At 27.3% G+C, this 17188-nt stretch overlaps 1 protein-coding gene across 2 annotated transcripts; it reads right to left on the bottom strand.

The window, feature by feature from the left end:
• Positions 1-7755: 7755 nt before the first annotated feature.
• On the bottom strand, positions 7756-17071 carry LOC113553708 (SWI/SNF complex subunit SMARCC2). 2 transcript variants are annotated; one of them, XM_026957190.1, is made up of 17 exons: positions 16810-17071; positions 16566-16685; positions 16366-16479; positions 13675-13843; positions 13393-13601; positions 12935-13033; positions 12764-12873; positions 12062-12201; positions 11687-11995; positions 11430-11614; positions 11127-11350; positions 10810-11030; positions 10298-10452; positions 10139-10234; positions 9812-10066; positions 9334-9748; positions 7756-8093 (listed from the first exon to the last, which is right to left on the bottom strand). In XM_026957190.1, the coding sequence occupies exons 1-16, from the start codon at positions 16924-16926 to the stop codon at positions 9368-9370; spliced, it is 2904 nt and encodes a 967-aa protein (XP_026812991.1). In that variant the 5' UTR covers positions 16927-17071; the 3' UTR covers positions 7756-8093; positions 9334-9367. The 2 variants fall into 2 exon arrangements, with proteins under 2 accessions (XP_026812991.1, XP_026812992.1); XM_026957191.1 differs by having other exon boundaries at positions 16375-16479.
• Positions 17072-17188: the final 117 nt, after the last annotated feature.

Raw genomic sequence — 17188 nt, 5'->3', positions numbered from 1 at the left:
TCTCCCCCGACATAATCTTGATTAATAGGGGGTAATGAAATTAATTTATATTAAGTTTTTATATAATTTTTTACCTATTGTTTTGCAAAATATATATTATTATTATTATTATTACCATAAATGTTATTATTCTATTATTATCTATAATATATTAATACTACTGATTAAATTAATTATTACAGTAAGAGAGTATAAATAACTAAATATTTACAAGTGAATACAATAAGTACTCTGGCGTTAAAGTTAACGTTAAGACTATTAGTAGATTTTGTATTTTATTTTTGATGACTTAGAAATCCATATTCCATATTATAATAGTGTATTAAAAATGTTCAACTATATTCCATTATTTGTTCTTTTTATTAATACTTGAAAGCTCTACAAAGTGATGATCTTCACACATGCAATATACTTAAACCAACTTGCAAAATCAAAAAAATATTAAATAATTTATAATTAGCCAAATGGTTACATAATTAATAATCATCTTATTAAAAGTTATAAAGAAAATTAGTTCTTAATACATATACAATTTGCTGTAAGATTGAAAGTCTTAAAAATATTTTTAGGTTTCATAGATGTTTCCAGTGGTCAAAATTCAACACATATTTATTCAGTGATAATGCAGTGATAAATACTTTGAAGAATAAAATATAAACATGGAAATCATTCATATAGTGGCTTAATGTTATGATGGAGTAAATGTTATGTTTGGTCATCTAAATGGAGTTCAAGCTTAAGTGCAAAAGCAATATCCAGTAGTCATATATACATACTGTATAGCACGTTTTAAATTTAGTTTTTTTTAGATTTATGCAAATTAATTAAAGTATTAAAGTATTAAAGTATTTAAGTATTAACTATTGCCAATAAAAAATATTTTATTTATATAGTGCATAAGGGTATTCAATATATTAGAAGCACCCTTTGTTGTTTTTCTCAACCATCAATAAATGTTGAATTACTTAATACCCAAAAACAACTTGGTTTTAAAAAAGGTCAAGTAATGTAAATTCGTGTAACATGTTGGATTTATCAGTTTAAAAATGTTGAAGCAATTATTAATAATTATACAGCAATTGTAGCAAATTGTAAAGTTATTTACTTATTGTATTATTTTGTGTATACATGGATTGTAAATGTCTTTTACAAATTAAAAAAAAAATTGTATCTACACTCTAAAAAGAAATTTAAGATCAATACTACAAAGATGTAGCACAAACAGTAGGTATTGAATATAAATTTATTGTTATGTATGATTCATGAAAAAAAAAAAACAATGAATTTCTAAATTAAATTTTTTTTAGATATTTTAAATTCAATATAAAACAGTGATTTTTTTGTAGTTGTATTCATCCTTTATGAAGTGTTTTCAATCATAAATGTGTTAAGTCACTAGCTTCAAAGCAAACTAGCTCCTTTGGATAAATCTGTAAATGTCATAGTATTATTAATTCAATCTACAGGAGGAGGTTAGTTATAACATTCAAATATTATTAAATTAATATCTTTTTTCAAACTATAATTATCAATATTTAATTGTGGTTATTTATTATTTTTATTATTTTATTTTGTTTAAAGCATTAAAGCATATTCAAAACTTTAAAGAAGAAAACCTATAACACTTCAAAACTATGCTTTGATTACTCTAACAGAGGCAGTATGTAATTTTAATGTAGATTTAAGACATTTAAGTGCATCTGTTGATATTCATTAGTGAAGAACCACATAGGTACTTCAGAATTATTAATGTTGTGATTTCAAACTTGAATGTAAGATATTCCAATGAATTTCTAAAATTAGCTTAAATAAAATTAAAGTTTTAATGTTTTTATGCATGTTTCTTATTTTTTTAAGTTGTATTAACTTTATATGAAAGTTTAAGAGCAGAAACAATAGTAACAATAGTAGTTATAACTATTTGCGGGAAAATGTGCACATGTAATTAGTATATGCAATATATATATAAAGTACATCCAAACTTTCATAAATTAATTCAAGTTGCAATAATCATACTAATCTCATCTGCAACATGTAAAAGGTCATTTTCATCGCATTTACACTGCATTAAGAATTGGTTACACACCAGTATGGTGCAGAATAGATTCAATACTCTTTTGTATTCATATAAAGAAAGAAAAGTACCAAATGGGTTAAAAAATAAAATTATTGTAAATAACATGTTTTCACAAAAATCAAGAAAATTTCATTTTATGTAATTGATTTTTAATTCAGTTTTCTCACTTAAAATAATATTAATGTTGTACATTTATTTCACCAATTTTTATTTGTTATTATGTAACTATATACTAATGTACATATTGCATTTAAATATAGAATACATAAGCTTTTATTAATTGATTATAAATTATTAGGGAAGGTATTCAATAGTAATTATTAGTTATAATATATATATTAAGTAATAAAATATTATTTTATATCTGATACGTATAAGGAGTATAGGGGCAGGTTACTTTGGTGTAAAATTCTAAGTTTAAGGCTGAATGTGTGTCTACGCAGTTATGATGACTCTTTTCAAAATGTGGAATGAACATAAAAAACATTCAAAATTTTACAACATAGCAGCATAAAGAATATATTTATTGATTGGTTAAAACCGACGTACACAGAAAAATACCAAAAAAATTACCTTCACAATAACAACAACTTACGAGAACCACCTGATCTAAACAAGCAGTGAAATTGCCAGTAAGAGCAGCACATAATTTTCACTGAATGGATTTGTCATTTTTTATTGTCAATGATGGATATTTAACATAATATGATATCGTGCATCAGTTCTTTCTTATTTTTTTTTTCTACGAAAGTTTCCGCAATATTACTCTAAAAAACAGTAGAAATATTATGTATAATATTATAATGTTTGATAAAATTTAAATGTATAGTTTATCATAGTACTTTAATGTTGTAACATGAGTATTTAACAACGTAGAAAGAACACTTCATCCTGGAACAAATTTATTAAAAATTATCTTTCAATTTAGCAAAAATTGTATATTAACTTACTTAAATTACAGAAAATTATTCTAATTTCGATTAGAAAATTGCCTGATATTTGATAAGAATTTAATAATATTATATCTATTCTATTTAATTGAATTTGAAAAACTCGGCTCGTCCTGTTCTTCAAGTATACCACAATGGTGGTGATATAAGCGTAAGGGAGGGAAGACCGCTAATTTCGCAGGTCTGGCCATACCCGTTAACACGTCTATGTCATGAATTCGTTATTCAAATCGGAGTAGATGCTGACGCAACGGCTGAAAGCTTAAACAATATCTTGGTAGATCTGTGTAACTACACCATGCCTCGTCGCACCCTGGCCCAGGATCGAAAGCTTGTGCATTGGTGGACGGACGAGATAGCTGGACTAGCTGCAGGGCGCGTAAAAGGTACCGTTTAGTATATGACACGGTACGCAACGGTCGCTATTATAAGTACAGGCACCGTAGAGACTAGTCTGAATTGTCACAACCGCCACCACGGATAAGACGCGACACTGTCGACTCTTCCTTCAATACCACAAAGACACATGGTGGGACAGGAAGACTCTTGTGACAACAATCTCTTGTTGGAGCTTATTGGGGTAGGCTTGCGATACTAGTTTCGCTTCACGGCCGGTTTGGAGTCCCAACTAACCAAAATGAAGAATGCTTTGGCATATTCCATCTCCTACAGGTTAAGTTTGGATTTTGGAGGAGTTTTTTAGTTGAATTGGTGTTTTGGTAGTACATGGATTTGGTTTAGTTTTAGATAATATATTTAATTTAGACGAAAAAGTTATGTTTGAACGTCTTAAGAAAGTGTGTTTAGTGGCCTGTCGGTCATAAAATGGTGTACTATTGTGTTCGATATAATAAAAATATTATCATAATACATATTAGGTATATTCAAAATATAATAATAATAAATAATATTAAAATATATTAAGCAGAAATATATACATATCTTTTTTATAATTTTTTTTTTACATTATATATTTAATCAATGATATTACGAAGTAAATATAAACATTACCAATAATTTATTCGGACTAACTGAAACACTAACAATTCGTTGTCGGAAGAAATAAAAATAGAGCGAACGCTATAATACAATATTATATGTTTAAATTGTTGAATTTATTGCATATCATTTGTATCCGATATAACTGCAGATATGTCGTTATATTGATATGCATTGCTTTGGTCAGCATATAATTAGATCAATGATTATTATGATTTATAACTAATAATTACTGTGATATGTTATATTACAAGAACCAAACACTAAGTACCAACGCTGTTAGAAATTTGGTTGAAACTTTTGAATCCGTCACTGAATAAATAGGTACTTATCTACCTAAATTTTCTATAGTTAATTTTTTTAAATCTATATATCCATCTACAGTGACGTGCAGAACTTTTTCGTTGTGTAGAGCAAAATTAATTTTCCACTCAAACTCAGTCAAAAAACATATATTTTACTAAAAAAAAAAAAAATTGTAATTTTGTTTCTTTTTTTGTCTTTTGTAGCTATTATAGTTAATACCTATACAATATACTCAATTATAAAGTTAACTAAATAATTAACTTTTAACCATCCTATACCTACTAAAAAATACCAACCACCAACCTACCCCCGATTTTCAATTGGGGCATAGGTTCCATTAGTGACACTTCTGCATGCCACTCCTCATCTGACATCTAGTATATTTCACTTAGGTTTATATGCAACCAAGGACAACTGGAAGTAAAGATGGTAACATAAAAAATATACTAAAAATGTCCCAAGAGGGGAACATGATACTTAGACTTAATGAATAAAATACAACTATATGAGAATGAGAAATAAAATAGTAAATTTAATTATTGATTATGAACTAATAGAAAGTTTAAATGAAACATTGTCTTCATTATATATACAGGGTGTAACAGGACTATTTAACAAATATAGTAACAATTGTAATGGAAATTCGTCTAATAGTCTTGTTACACCTTATATAGGTAAAGTGCGAATGTGTGATTTTTTAAGTATGCTCACCCCATCATGCGTAGAATTTAAATGTTTTCTTATACAATTTAAAGCACTAAATCACTACATTTTTAAGATTTAAATATTTTCTTTCCAAACATTAATTTTGTATAAAATATTAGTTACTCTAAAAAATGTAATATTATTTTTGATTTAAATTTTTCATGAAACAAATTACAAATTTGAATTTTGAACATCTTTCAATGATAAAAGTGGGATGAATAGGTATGTTACACAATCATTGTTTATACATTACATGTTATACTATATGCATTAGACATAGTACATAAAAAATTATATATGGAATACTTAAAACTATATGGAGACATTTCAGACATTACTCCCCCTGGAATTTTTCCCCACTAAGCCCTGTGACAAGTGAATAATCATTTAAAATGAAATATGGTAAAAATGCGCAATTATGTAACATATATGAGTCGAGTGTACATATTAGTATATTACCAATGATTATAAATAATAAACAATAACTTTTAATTTGCAAGTGATTCAGTCAGCTTTTGAAGTTGTGAAATTGGCCCACTTGTTATGAAATGGAACTTTGATGTTGTTATCAAATGAAACCTAATGATTCTAATAAGTATTCTCAATTCACTTTGGCGTCCATCGGGATCTTTTGAAGTTATAAAGTTGATCCAACTTGGTTCTAATGTTAGGCCATTCAAGAATCAAAGTAATTTTATCTGTCTTAGTATAATATGGTTTTTACCTTTTAAACTAGAGGGGAGCAACCACTGTTTACATACAATGAATATTCTGTCGTGCAAACATATTAACAGAATTAAACTTAAGGATAAAACTTTTAGAAGTTTAAAGAAATATTGGGTGGGCTTATTTCGTAACATTAAAAGCTTGCAATGGTCCCTTAAGTGACTTGTAAATTTTAAAAATAGATAACCAAATACAGTGGATTCCGCTTATTGTGGGCACCGGTTAATATGGGCATTCGCTTAATATGGTCAAAATGGTCTGGTCCCAATATAAATGTATAATAACAAGGTTAAAAAAAGCCGAGTAATATGGGCATTCGATTCGGTTTATGTGGGCAATTTTTATTTTATCATATTGTTAGAATATACACATATGTATTTTAAAACGATAAATTTAATTGGGTTTCGTCATATCTATGAGATTATTGTGTTTATCGAAAGTAATAAAAAGCACTAGGTACCATTTAAATCTTAAAACCCTTTTCTACATATTATTGTACCAAAAATGGCACAAATTAGTTTTTTGTGGTTTCTATTGTTGAAAATAAAGTTACAACATTACTACATATACGGCCGGTTACATCTACCTAGCAGTAAAATTGTGAACTTCAGATGAAAAATAAACGACTGAAAATATTATTGTTGTGCAAAGTGAAACACTACCCACTTAATGTTACAACAATAAAAATTTGATACTATCGATCTTTGGTAAAAAAAATCCATCTTGTAGTACTTTTTGTCCAGAATATTTTAAAAATAAGTATAGATTTTTAAGAATAATACTTATTGAAATATTCAAATATATATATACGTATCATAACCTAATTATGTGCCAAACATTAATCCTTAATCAACTTTTAAGGGTAGTTTCACTTAAATATTTTTCCCATCCTTCTGGTGTTTTTTACAATAAGTACATTTTTATCGGTAAAAATAAAAATTCACGCAGAAAGGGATTTTGTCAACTTTTTATGATATTATTATTATTATTATTATTATTTTTTTTAACCAATTTCGGTTTTTATGGGCAACCGCTTAATGTAGGCAAACAGGGTTGGTCTTAACGTGCCCACATTAAGCGGAATCCACTGTACTTGCTAATCATTAGTTTTCGTTTGATATTGATTTGGAAATTCTATATCAACTTGGGCGAGCTTCGTGAAGTTAAACTAACTTTGTTTTTTTGGTTTCAGGGTGAAAGTTTTGGTCTGACATAATTCCCCACAATTTGAAACGCACAATGGCCAAATACAACCACGACTATGATAATCGACGTAAATATAAATTACAATCAGTGTATCATCATTATTGAACAGATAAGTGTCTGTCAAGCAACGGGTTTTCAGTAACAAAAAAAAAAACAAACTAGCTTTTAATACACACAAGTTAATGTCTCTGCTGCAGATCCTGTTACCACACGTCCAGTAGATGTATAAACCTATTTCAAGGTTATTAATTATTGTATCATTCGTAATATCGCTCTGTATTCAATATTTCATGTTCTGGCATGTTTACGACTGCGGTATACCCGTGGTATAATATTATAGTAATAAGTAATAATATTAATAAAAACAATATGATTATTATTAGATATATTATCTGATCAGGGATCGAAGGGTCAGTGTTAATAACTCAATGTAGTAGTTTTTTATTATTTTGTAAGCACAGGTCCCTTAAAAGATTTCGACACCAATGAGGCGGTACCTTTTTTGGTTAATAGTATCAATTGTAATTGTTAATTATCAAATAAATATAGATATATGTTCAATAAATCTAGTAATAACTAATTGTGTATATTGAAAATACAATAAATATATGTATATTTGTTTATCTCATCAATATATATATATATAAAAAAAAAGGAAAACACATGACTTAAATATTACATTACTATTTATCTAATATAAAAATTACTTACATTTTAGTTGTATTAAATCATACAATTGTATATTAAGTTACACAAAGTAGTCTGGAAACTACACAAAATTTAATTATATCAGTAATGTAGTAAAACAGTATAAGATTGTAACACATAAAAAATATTAAATAAAACATTTACTTTCTTTGTCAAATTGTACATTGAAACAAATAAATTATGTAATTTTCTTTTTATCCTAACAGTACAAGTTAATATATTTATTTGCACCTACTATTATCTAGAATACATTTAATAATACATTAATAAATACTAATTAAATCAACTATTACAGTAAGACCCTATAAATAACTAAATATTTACAAGTGAATACAAAAGTACTTACAGAACTTCCACTGATTTTAAATAATCGACGACTAATCCAGAATTCAAACAGACCATTTATCATAATATACCTGTTGACAAAAATATAGATTATAAAATCATATTCAAACTTTAACATAAAATTAAGATTTATTGGATTATATAAAGGACATTAAAAATCACACTTATAAAAAAAGTAAAATAAATCCCTGATAATTACAAAATACAAAATTACCTAACAGATATCAAGATTTTTTTTTAAATTGTTCTTATTATTTAGAGGTAAAACTTAATAAAATGTAATTTATAACTTAACAAGAATTCTAAATAAAACCAATAAAAATTGAAGTAAAACAATCTGAAATATATTACAAGCTCAATAATGAAAAAAAAAACAATAAAAGTAATAGTATGAAGTGAAAAATATACATAGATATTGAATAAAATATTAAATAGTTGGTTTTAGGCGATGATAAATTATAGTCCAGTTGAGACACGCCACTCAACAAATTAATTATCATCTTCAGTATTTATTTTCAATAGTCAGCCACAGTCCTTCATCTAATTAATATAAGCGAAGTGCAAACTAGATGATTGTTTGAATTATTAAGAAACTCCCTAAACTGGGCATCAGAGTTACCATTGTGTGAAGAAAATCATTGCCTAACATCACTCTTACAAAAGTAGTATAAACATAGTATATTATAGACATGAATTCAAACTTGTTTATTTAGATAAGATGGAACTATAAGAAATTATAGTGCAGTTGAATATTCTATGTAAAATGATACCATGAGCAACAGACAACAAATTAATACAAGTCGTTTTTAAGGATATGATATTACAAAATGTATTGTTTATCTTTAACCTCTACTTTTTTTCTTTAATAAATTAATATAAAAAATAATAAGATAAATGGATTATACTTTAAGTATAAAAATTAGTTCAATTTGATACATTAAAAAAAGTAATTTTACATAATTATTAGTACAAATATTAAATAAAAATGATAAAAAATAAAATAATTATAATAATAAGAAATAATATAATTGTATATGTATATATTTGATGATAAAATAATTGATTTTAATATGTGATTATATACATATATATATAAAAAGTAAATATTCAAATGGCTTTAGATTAATATTAATATTTTTTGAAGATCAAACACCAAAACTATTATTTAAGAAACAAAAAAAAAAAAGAAATGAAATATATTCAATAATTTATACAACAAGGAAGATCGATTTAATGTTAAAAGGTTGGTAAAACTAAGATAGTTGTATGAATAAAATTTCATTATTGATGAAACGGCTTAATATAACTCACATTATAAGGCTTTGTAATTCTGGAATTGCATGTTTTATGTGGCCATTGGAGGCGCGGGTGATGCAGGAGCAACATGTTCTGGATTTGAAACTGGAGGAGGAACACCAGCAGCTTGTAATCTATGATGAGCCTGTTGGCGAGCTCTGAATTCAGCAGCTTTTAGCTGTTCTAAATGGAATTGTTGTCGCTCTTGTATCAACTGCTGCCTTTGGTATTCTAACCCTTCGCGTTCCCTTTCCATAGTTGTTTCTAATTCCTCAAAGTGTCTTAACTTTATCTCTAGTTTTTTCATTTGTGTTTCTACTAGTAATGCAACAAGAGATTTTATTTTTCGTTCTTCTACAGCTGCTAAATGTTTTGCTTTGACAGCAGCTGCGGCTAAAGCTGCAGCAGCAGCAGCTTGTACTTCAGAGTCCTAATAATTATACAAAACAAATATTAGTAATTTGAATGAGATAAATTTAACATTACAACTTACTTTAACTATTCGTTCAGGTTCTTCTTCAGCAGTACGATTAACAGTAGTAGACTGTGTACTGGCTGTAGTTTCTTCACAAGGTTTCTTATCAACATCCATAGGTTGCTCTTTATCTTTGTCAGAGATTACTTCTTTATCAGCTCTGACGGATTTATCGTTTTCTGTTGTCAATGATGGATCTTTGACATCTTCCGGTTCTTTCTTTTCTTTATCATTTTCTTCTTCTTTTTCTGGGAAAGTTCCCGCAATACCACTCTATACAACAGTAGAAATATTATATAATTGTTTGATAACATTTAAATTTACAGTAATATTTTATCATTTTACCTGTAAAAGTCCAACAGCTGGATCATATTTTCCATCTGTAGTGGCTGCTTCAATGTTTTTAACATGAGCATCCATCAACGCAGAAGGAACTTCATCCTGAAATAAATTATTTTTTTAAAATCATTTTTCAATAAAAGTAGTAAAATTGTATTAACTTACTCGAATTGCAGCAAATTCTTCCATAGCAGCTTTAGCTGCTGCAGCAGCAACTCTGGGGTCCACTACAGATGCCAAAAAGGCAACAGTAGACATAATTGGATTACCAGATTTACTAAATGGAATGGGTTGGTAAGATAAAGGACCCAAAGCACCACCTAATAAAAAATAATTTAAATACATTTGAATCAATTATTTAAGAAAATATAATGAAATTAATCCAATTATACTTGATAGATAGATACAAGGTATTTTATTATTTAAGTATACATAATATGTTACTGGTATTTAAATTTGATATCGATACTGTGGTATTAGATTAGGCACTAGTAACAAATGATATACCTTAATACCAGAAACCACTATACTAGAATTTTTAAAAACAACCTTGATAGGGTTGATAGTTATTAAAATCAGAATACTGAAAAAACCATCCCATACAGTATGCAGTTTCTAATGTTATATAAATAACATTATTACATATAACATGTTATAAACAGATTTAATATTCATACCAGTTTCAAAATCTTCTAAGTAGGGATCTTCTATCGGTAAACGAAGAAAGTGTAATATACATTCATCTTGAGTTCTTGTGCCAACATGTTCACAAACTTTGTTCCAGTCATCTTTATACATTTCTAATCCTTCGAGTAATAATAAAGTTTCTTGTTCAGTCCAATCTCTTGTCATTCCAGCAGCTGTCTTATTTCGTAATAAACCAGGTTTTTTAGCATATCTAAAAAAAAAAAAGGATTATTAATAAAAAGAAAAATATAATACTAATAACATTTTTAAGAACATTAATATAATTATCAGAAATTTGAATACTTACTGATCTAATTTAAGTCCAAAACTAGATAATGGTTCTGGATGATGACCAGTATCTTTATCTGCTGTTACGGGCTTTTTCTCTAAATCTAAAAGTGTTTTAGCAGCTGAAGGTTGTTGGGTTCTAGGAGGATTAACAGGTTGCAAACCAGAGGGTGTATCAGATAAGATATGAAAATGAGATGTAGGTGGTGGACCCATCGCAGTTGGTCTACTATCAGCATCAACCTTAATTATTTATTATTGTATATTAATGCATAGAAAAAAAATGTTTACCTTTTAAAATTAAATGAAATAAAACACTTACTTGATAGTTAATAAGACCCCATTGTTCCAAAAAAGCATGAACTCTCATAATTGCACAAACATCACCAGCCAAATTACGCCTAGCAGCAGTACTTGTCATATATTCAGTTGGATTAAGTCTATACGTATCAATCATGAAATTTCGATACGCTAAGTATATTTCAGGTGTTTTCGATTTATTCTTGTCTGAAACAATAGATACATTGAAAACTTATTAACAAATTATAAAAATATTATGATATATAAATAGATACATACTATTGAAAAACTCTGGTAAGGCACGTTTCTCAACCGTATGAATTGAATTATAATCAAACCATGCAGCATAACTTGGTATAACAATATGATGCATTTGTTCAGTGGCATTATCTTCTGGTCCTTCTTCTTTAATTATTGATAAAGCACCTCCAGTACTAGACACTCCCGATGCAGGACAACTTGTACCATCTTGTGCGTTATTATCATAGTTTTTATTATCTTCACTTTTATCCAAATCTTCATCTAAATCCATAAGAGTACCACTTCTAATTGGCTGAGAATCACTATCCTTCTTTGATGAAGACGATCCTTTTTATATAAAATATATACTATGTTTAATAGGTATTTTACATACAAAATTTTATAAAGAATTACCAGTTTTTATTTGAGAAATATTTAAATTAACTTCAGAAATATTGGGTTCTGAAATCGGATCTTCAAGATCTCTAGTTAGATCATCACTATCATCATCTACTTTATTTTTCTTTACACTCATCACAGAACCTCCACGTCCACTATACAATTAATAGATATAATTAAGTTAAATAACAACTATAAATTACATCTAGTGAACAAATTTAAATGCAAATTGCATTGTTTTCTGAAGGTCCAAAAACATTGCTTTCCAAGCACTAAGTTTATTTCATATATCAAGAAATTAAAAAATCTTACTTTTATTTTGTATTCTTTATATTTTTAAGTAATTTTTATAAAGGAATTGATATAATTAAATAAAAATAAAGCTGCACCTGATTATACAGTGCTATTATGAAACACAGGGTATAAGTATAACAAATGTATCCATCTAATTTGTATAGTTATTTTCTGGAAATAAATTTCAAATTAAAAACAAGATAAGAGAACTAGAAGACCATGAAAACAATACGAATAATTAATACCTAAGAATAAAAATTTGTATAATTAAAAAAAATTTTCCAATGTTAAAAATAATTTTAAGAGTATTAAAAAAACAAATTCTGTTATGAATGCATTTAAATCATATTTTTAAGGCATTTTTTTTGTTTTTTAGAGCATTTAAATTCGTTTCCTAGTTAAATTATTAAATAATCTTATTACCTTTTACGTTTATTTGGTTTTGAAGGTGGCGATGGCGTTCGCTTTCGTTTAGGTTTTTTCTTACCTCCAGATGGATCATTACTCATGAAATCTTCAACTGAGAGACGTAACTAGTAAAATAATATAATATTAAATAATATATAAAGTAAGGTTCACGTTTTATTATTTTACTTTATGAACTTTTTTTTTGCCAGTTTCATCAACTTCATAATCTTCTTCATTCATCCACTCATTATAAGTATCTAAATCTAAGACCCAAGACGCTGTGACCTAAAATACAATAATTGTTTATTAATCTTTAAATAAATTTATTTATGCTTTTTAAGCAAAATAACTATCTAACATATAATTTTTTGTCATATAAATGCAATTAAAAAATATTCTATAACTATTGTTAATTATATTTAAAGCCTATTAGTTTAATGAAATGTATAGCACCTTGTTATACCAATAAACAATTATACTTGAACAATAAATTATGTAATATAATAATATTATTACTATAAAACATATTTATCATACATTTAGGTATGTTAATATCTTAAGTTAGACAAAGGGCAAAAATTATAAAAATCAGTTCAAATTCAAAATGAATAATAAATAAATAATAAATATTTAAATTAAGTTACCCTCCATGGAGTTGGATGTTGATTGCCATATAATACTTCAGGTGGTTCAACAGGCAATTCAGTAGTCACCCATGAATCATGAGAATCAGGAAAATAATACCAATGCATTTGTATCCAACGTTCTTTATTTTTGTAAACAGGGCGAGCATATTCTTCATCCAATGGATCCACAACCGGAAATAAGACATGAGTAGCTTCTTGTTCATTTTCTAAAAGTTTTTTTTAAGAATAATAGTTCATTTGAATGTAAAATGCTTAATAAACTTTGTAAATATATTATACCAGTAAGTGTTCCTTGATGCCTTTTAATAATATCCTTTATGCGGTTTTGAACTATTTTATCAACATCTGGATGAATAAGTATAACTGGCATAGATAGACATTTGGCATGGATTAGAGCCTTTTCAACGTTCATAAACATTTCAATACTTCTGTCCATTCTAGAAGGACTCTGTGAATAAACCAGAACCACTTTTATGATCAAGTAAAAATTAATTTACTTTAATACATTTAAAGATAAACACATTAACTTCTATGAAGGATACTAAAAAAATAATGATAAACATTTATACAATTTTAGTAAAATCGCTATTAAATGAATTAAAAAAGTAATGAGATTTGTTAAAAAATATATACATATATATAAGAGCTAGCTATTTTATATTGAAAATAATATACCAACATCTGAAATTTATAAAACAGTATTTATGAAAATGTGAATTTTACATTAGTATACTTCATATAAGTTAAATATAATTTTAGTATATAGTTAAGACAACATAATAAACATGTACAGTACTTTAAAATATTATTTTAATGTGTTTAATGACAATAATAACAATAAAATATTGTAGATCATAAGTAAAAGACATTTTAAAATGTTGATTAAGTTGTAGAAATGATAGTTTTTGAATAAATAATAACAAACATAAATTTTGGACTACTGAACATGTCTTAAGATTTTTAAGTTCTGTACATTATTATTCATAACACAAAAATATTGACAAGTATTTTCTCTAACATGTTGTTTAATAACTGAATTAGTATAAGAATGTAGAAGAAAAATATTAGTTCACATGAACAAGCACACAAATGTTATTAAAACTATTTCTATATACACCAAAATATTTATAATTTTAAACATATAAAGCAGTTCTTAGTCCCAATTATACTTATAATACACTTATAAATTCCCATTAAATTTATTTTTTATTTGCCAGTAATGCATTGTGAACAATTTTATTATTTTTTATATTAATGATAAAACTGTATCATTTTATATTCATATAGATAACATATTAATGCATATAATAGACATATATCTACATTATTTTGATAAATAATTGTGAAAAAAATGTCATCCTTAGTAAACTATTTAAATGTATATAATAGAAAAAACTAAACTATATGTATTGTTTGGAATTCACTATCACAACATAGAACCTATAACCAAATATAATTGTAATTATGTAAATACCATATGACTAAAAATTGTTTCTGATCATACGTCTAAAATATATTCCATTTATATTCTTTCATTGGCTAAAATATAAAAATCATATAGGCTTTTGATAGCAAGTGTTACTGATCACTTAAATGCCTTATAACAGAATCATGCGTATAAGGCGTTTTTTCCAGGCGTATAGCTTAAAATATTTACATAGAATTAATTTTTGTCCATGATTTTAAATGTAATATAATATTTCTTATATTATGCTAAAAATTAAATAACTTGTGCAGTCTATATGACTTGTAATAATAGAAATATTGTTGAGCAATACTATCAATAACATAAGTACTAAAATGAAATATTAAGTTTTAAATATAATATAAATTAAAAATGTAATAAACATTCAAGAGTTAAAGAGGTTATCATTTTCAACATAAGTTATCTTCATCTAAGTTACATAATATAACATAGAAATTGTACATTAAAAAGAATCCAATTCACTAAAATAAAAGGGTGAAATAATTTTTTATCAAATTTAAAAATAATATTATCCAGGATTCCACATTTGCAACAAATTATAAGCATTTAAAATATTAAATGTATTTTTCAACTCAATTGCTTATAATTTGCTTCAAAATTAAAATATAAAAAAAAAAGTAGAACCTTGGATAACACATTTGTCAATTTGCTCTAATATTAAGAACAGAATAAAATGGATTCTTCTGAAAATATAAACGTAAATATTTGCTGTTATGTGTAAATATGATGGTGTAAACTTATGCGAAAACAATGTCTTTTTAAGTTAATAACAATTTTGCTAAAATCTATGACCTATACTATAGTTTCATACGAGAGGCACAATTGTAAGACTTAAGGTTTTTTAGTTTTTCCAAAAAGTAATAAATGAATAGTATTGATAACAATAAATTGATTAACTTTCAATAGCTGACCTATAATACAATCTATGATTCGGTGGATCCAAGTTAGTTGATAATAGAATGGATTAAAATAAAATTAATAAAAATAAAAAATGTTATAGGTATTCATAATTATAGTTTCATATGTACCTATTAAATGTAATTAAATTTTATCCTAAGTATAAATTTGTATTCAATAAAATATTTAGAACTTATGTAGATAAACTGTACATAATTATTGATAAACTACTAAATTGTTAATCTACATATACAAAAAAGTACTTGAGTAGTTTGTGTTACTTGTATAATCCATTGATGTACATATTGCAAAGGATTAGGATATTATCCTATAGGAATAAGGAGAGACAGGTGCAGAAAGTACGTGCTCGGCATGTAATTAACTTTGTGGTCACCACAGAAAAAGCACACAACACGGGCAACATGAACAAATTTCGTACACATATTATAATACCAATAATAATAAATTGGAGACGAGCTATAGCAATACAAATTGACAGCGTGGGATTATAACAACAGGTCAGGCGTGCACGTCCGATTAGTGGTTAGTGGTGAGGTGAAATGAAGGCTCGTCTCGCCAAATCATACCTTACTGACCTGGAAATCGAATCTTCGCCACCCCTGTTCCACTTTAAACTTGTACACGGTAGCTAGCAAATGGCACAGAGCACCTCCAGGTTTGAAATCCATAAAACAGCGCATCTACAACAGAACGTCGATAACAATCGGTGGATTAAAAAAAAATCACAGATGAATGGAACCAATGAGAATTTTTCAAACCAACTAACAGGCAAGCGAGTGAGTGGTGGTTTGCTGACATTTTTGCCAAGATTGTCTTCTTGAAATTGAATGAGCTGCAACACCAGAGCTGCAAGAGTCTTGTTGGTTGGTGGATCTGCTTGAAGGTACTGAACAAAAAAAAAAAAATAAAACCGTCACAACACACACGTTTAATAGCTAATAAAACGCGACGGGACAGTCGTATACGTCCGGCCATTAAGGCTAGATGTTGTTTAACAAAAGTGTACGAACCTTTTTGTGATTTTTCATTAGCCACGTCCTAACGCCCTCCAACATGTTCAGCGTTTCGGGAGATTCAAAAAACTTCACGTTCGGACTGCCGTCCTTTTTCGGACCCAAGGCCAACATTGTAGCGTCGGGTGGTGGACGATCGGACGACAAAATAGGGCCGGTTTGTCGAAATACCCCAAAAACGAGCTTTCGGCAAAACTTTGGACGATTATATCTAATACCGCAAAACCCGGTGAACACGACAAGCAAGAAACAATAACAAAAAAACGTCGATAATAAATATGGCCGAATTGTTTGGATTTTGTGCACAGGGCTGACAGCACGCCGACTCAAAATTACCAGATGCAACCTTTGAAATTCGGAAATATTATTTTTTTTC

This window comes from Rhopalosiphum maidis, chromosome 2 (genome assembly GCF_003676215.2).
Source record: "Rhopalosiphum maidis isolate BTI-1 chromosome 2, ASM367621v3, whole genome shotgun sequence".
Classification (NCBI taxonomy): Eukaryota; Metazoa; Arthropoda; class Insecta; order Hemiptera; family Aphididae; genus Rhopalosiphum; species Rhopalosiphum maidis.
The sequence above is the reverse complement of the archived record's forward strand: the minus strand, read 5'-3'. Positions and strand labels throughout refer to the sequence as shown.

What these genes read in the sequence shown, in the direction of transcription:
- LOC113553708 (XM_026957190.1), bottom strand. Translation starts at nt 16,926, where the DNA reads ATGTTGGCCTTGGGTCCGAAAAAGGACGGCAGTCCGAACGTGAAGTTT. An exon ending in GCATCAAGGAACACTTACTG is followed by an intron (nt 13,602 to 13,674) that starts GTATAATATATT and finishes AAAAACTTTTAG; the next exon opens with AAAATGAACAAGAAGCTACT. An exon ending in GGGGTCTTATTAACTATCAA is followed by an intron (nt 11,351 to 11,429) that starts GTAAGTGTTTTA and finishes TAAATAATTAAG; the next exon opens with GTTGATGCTGATAGTAGACC.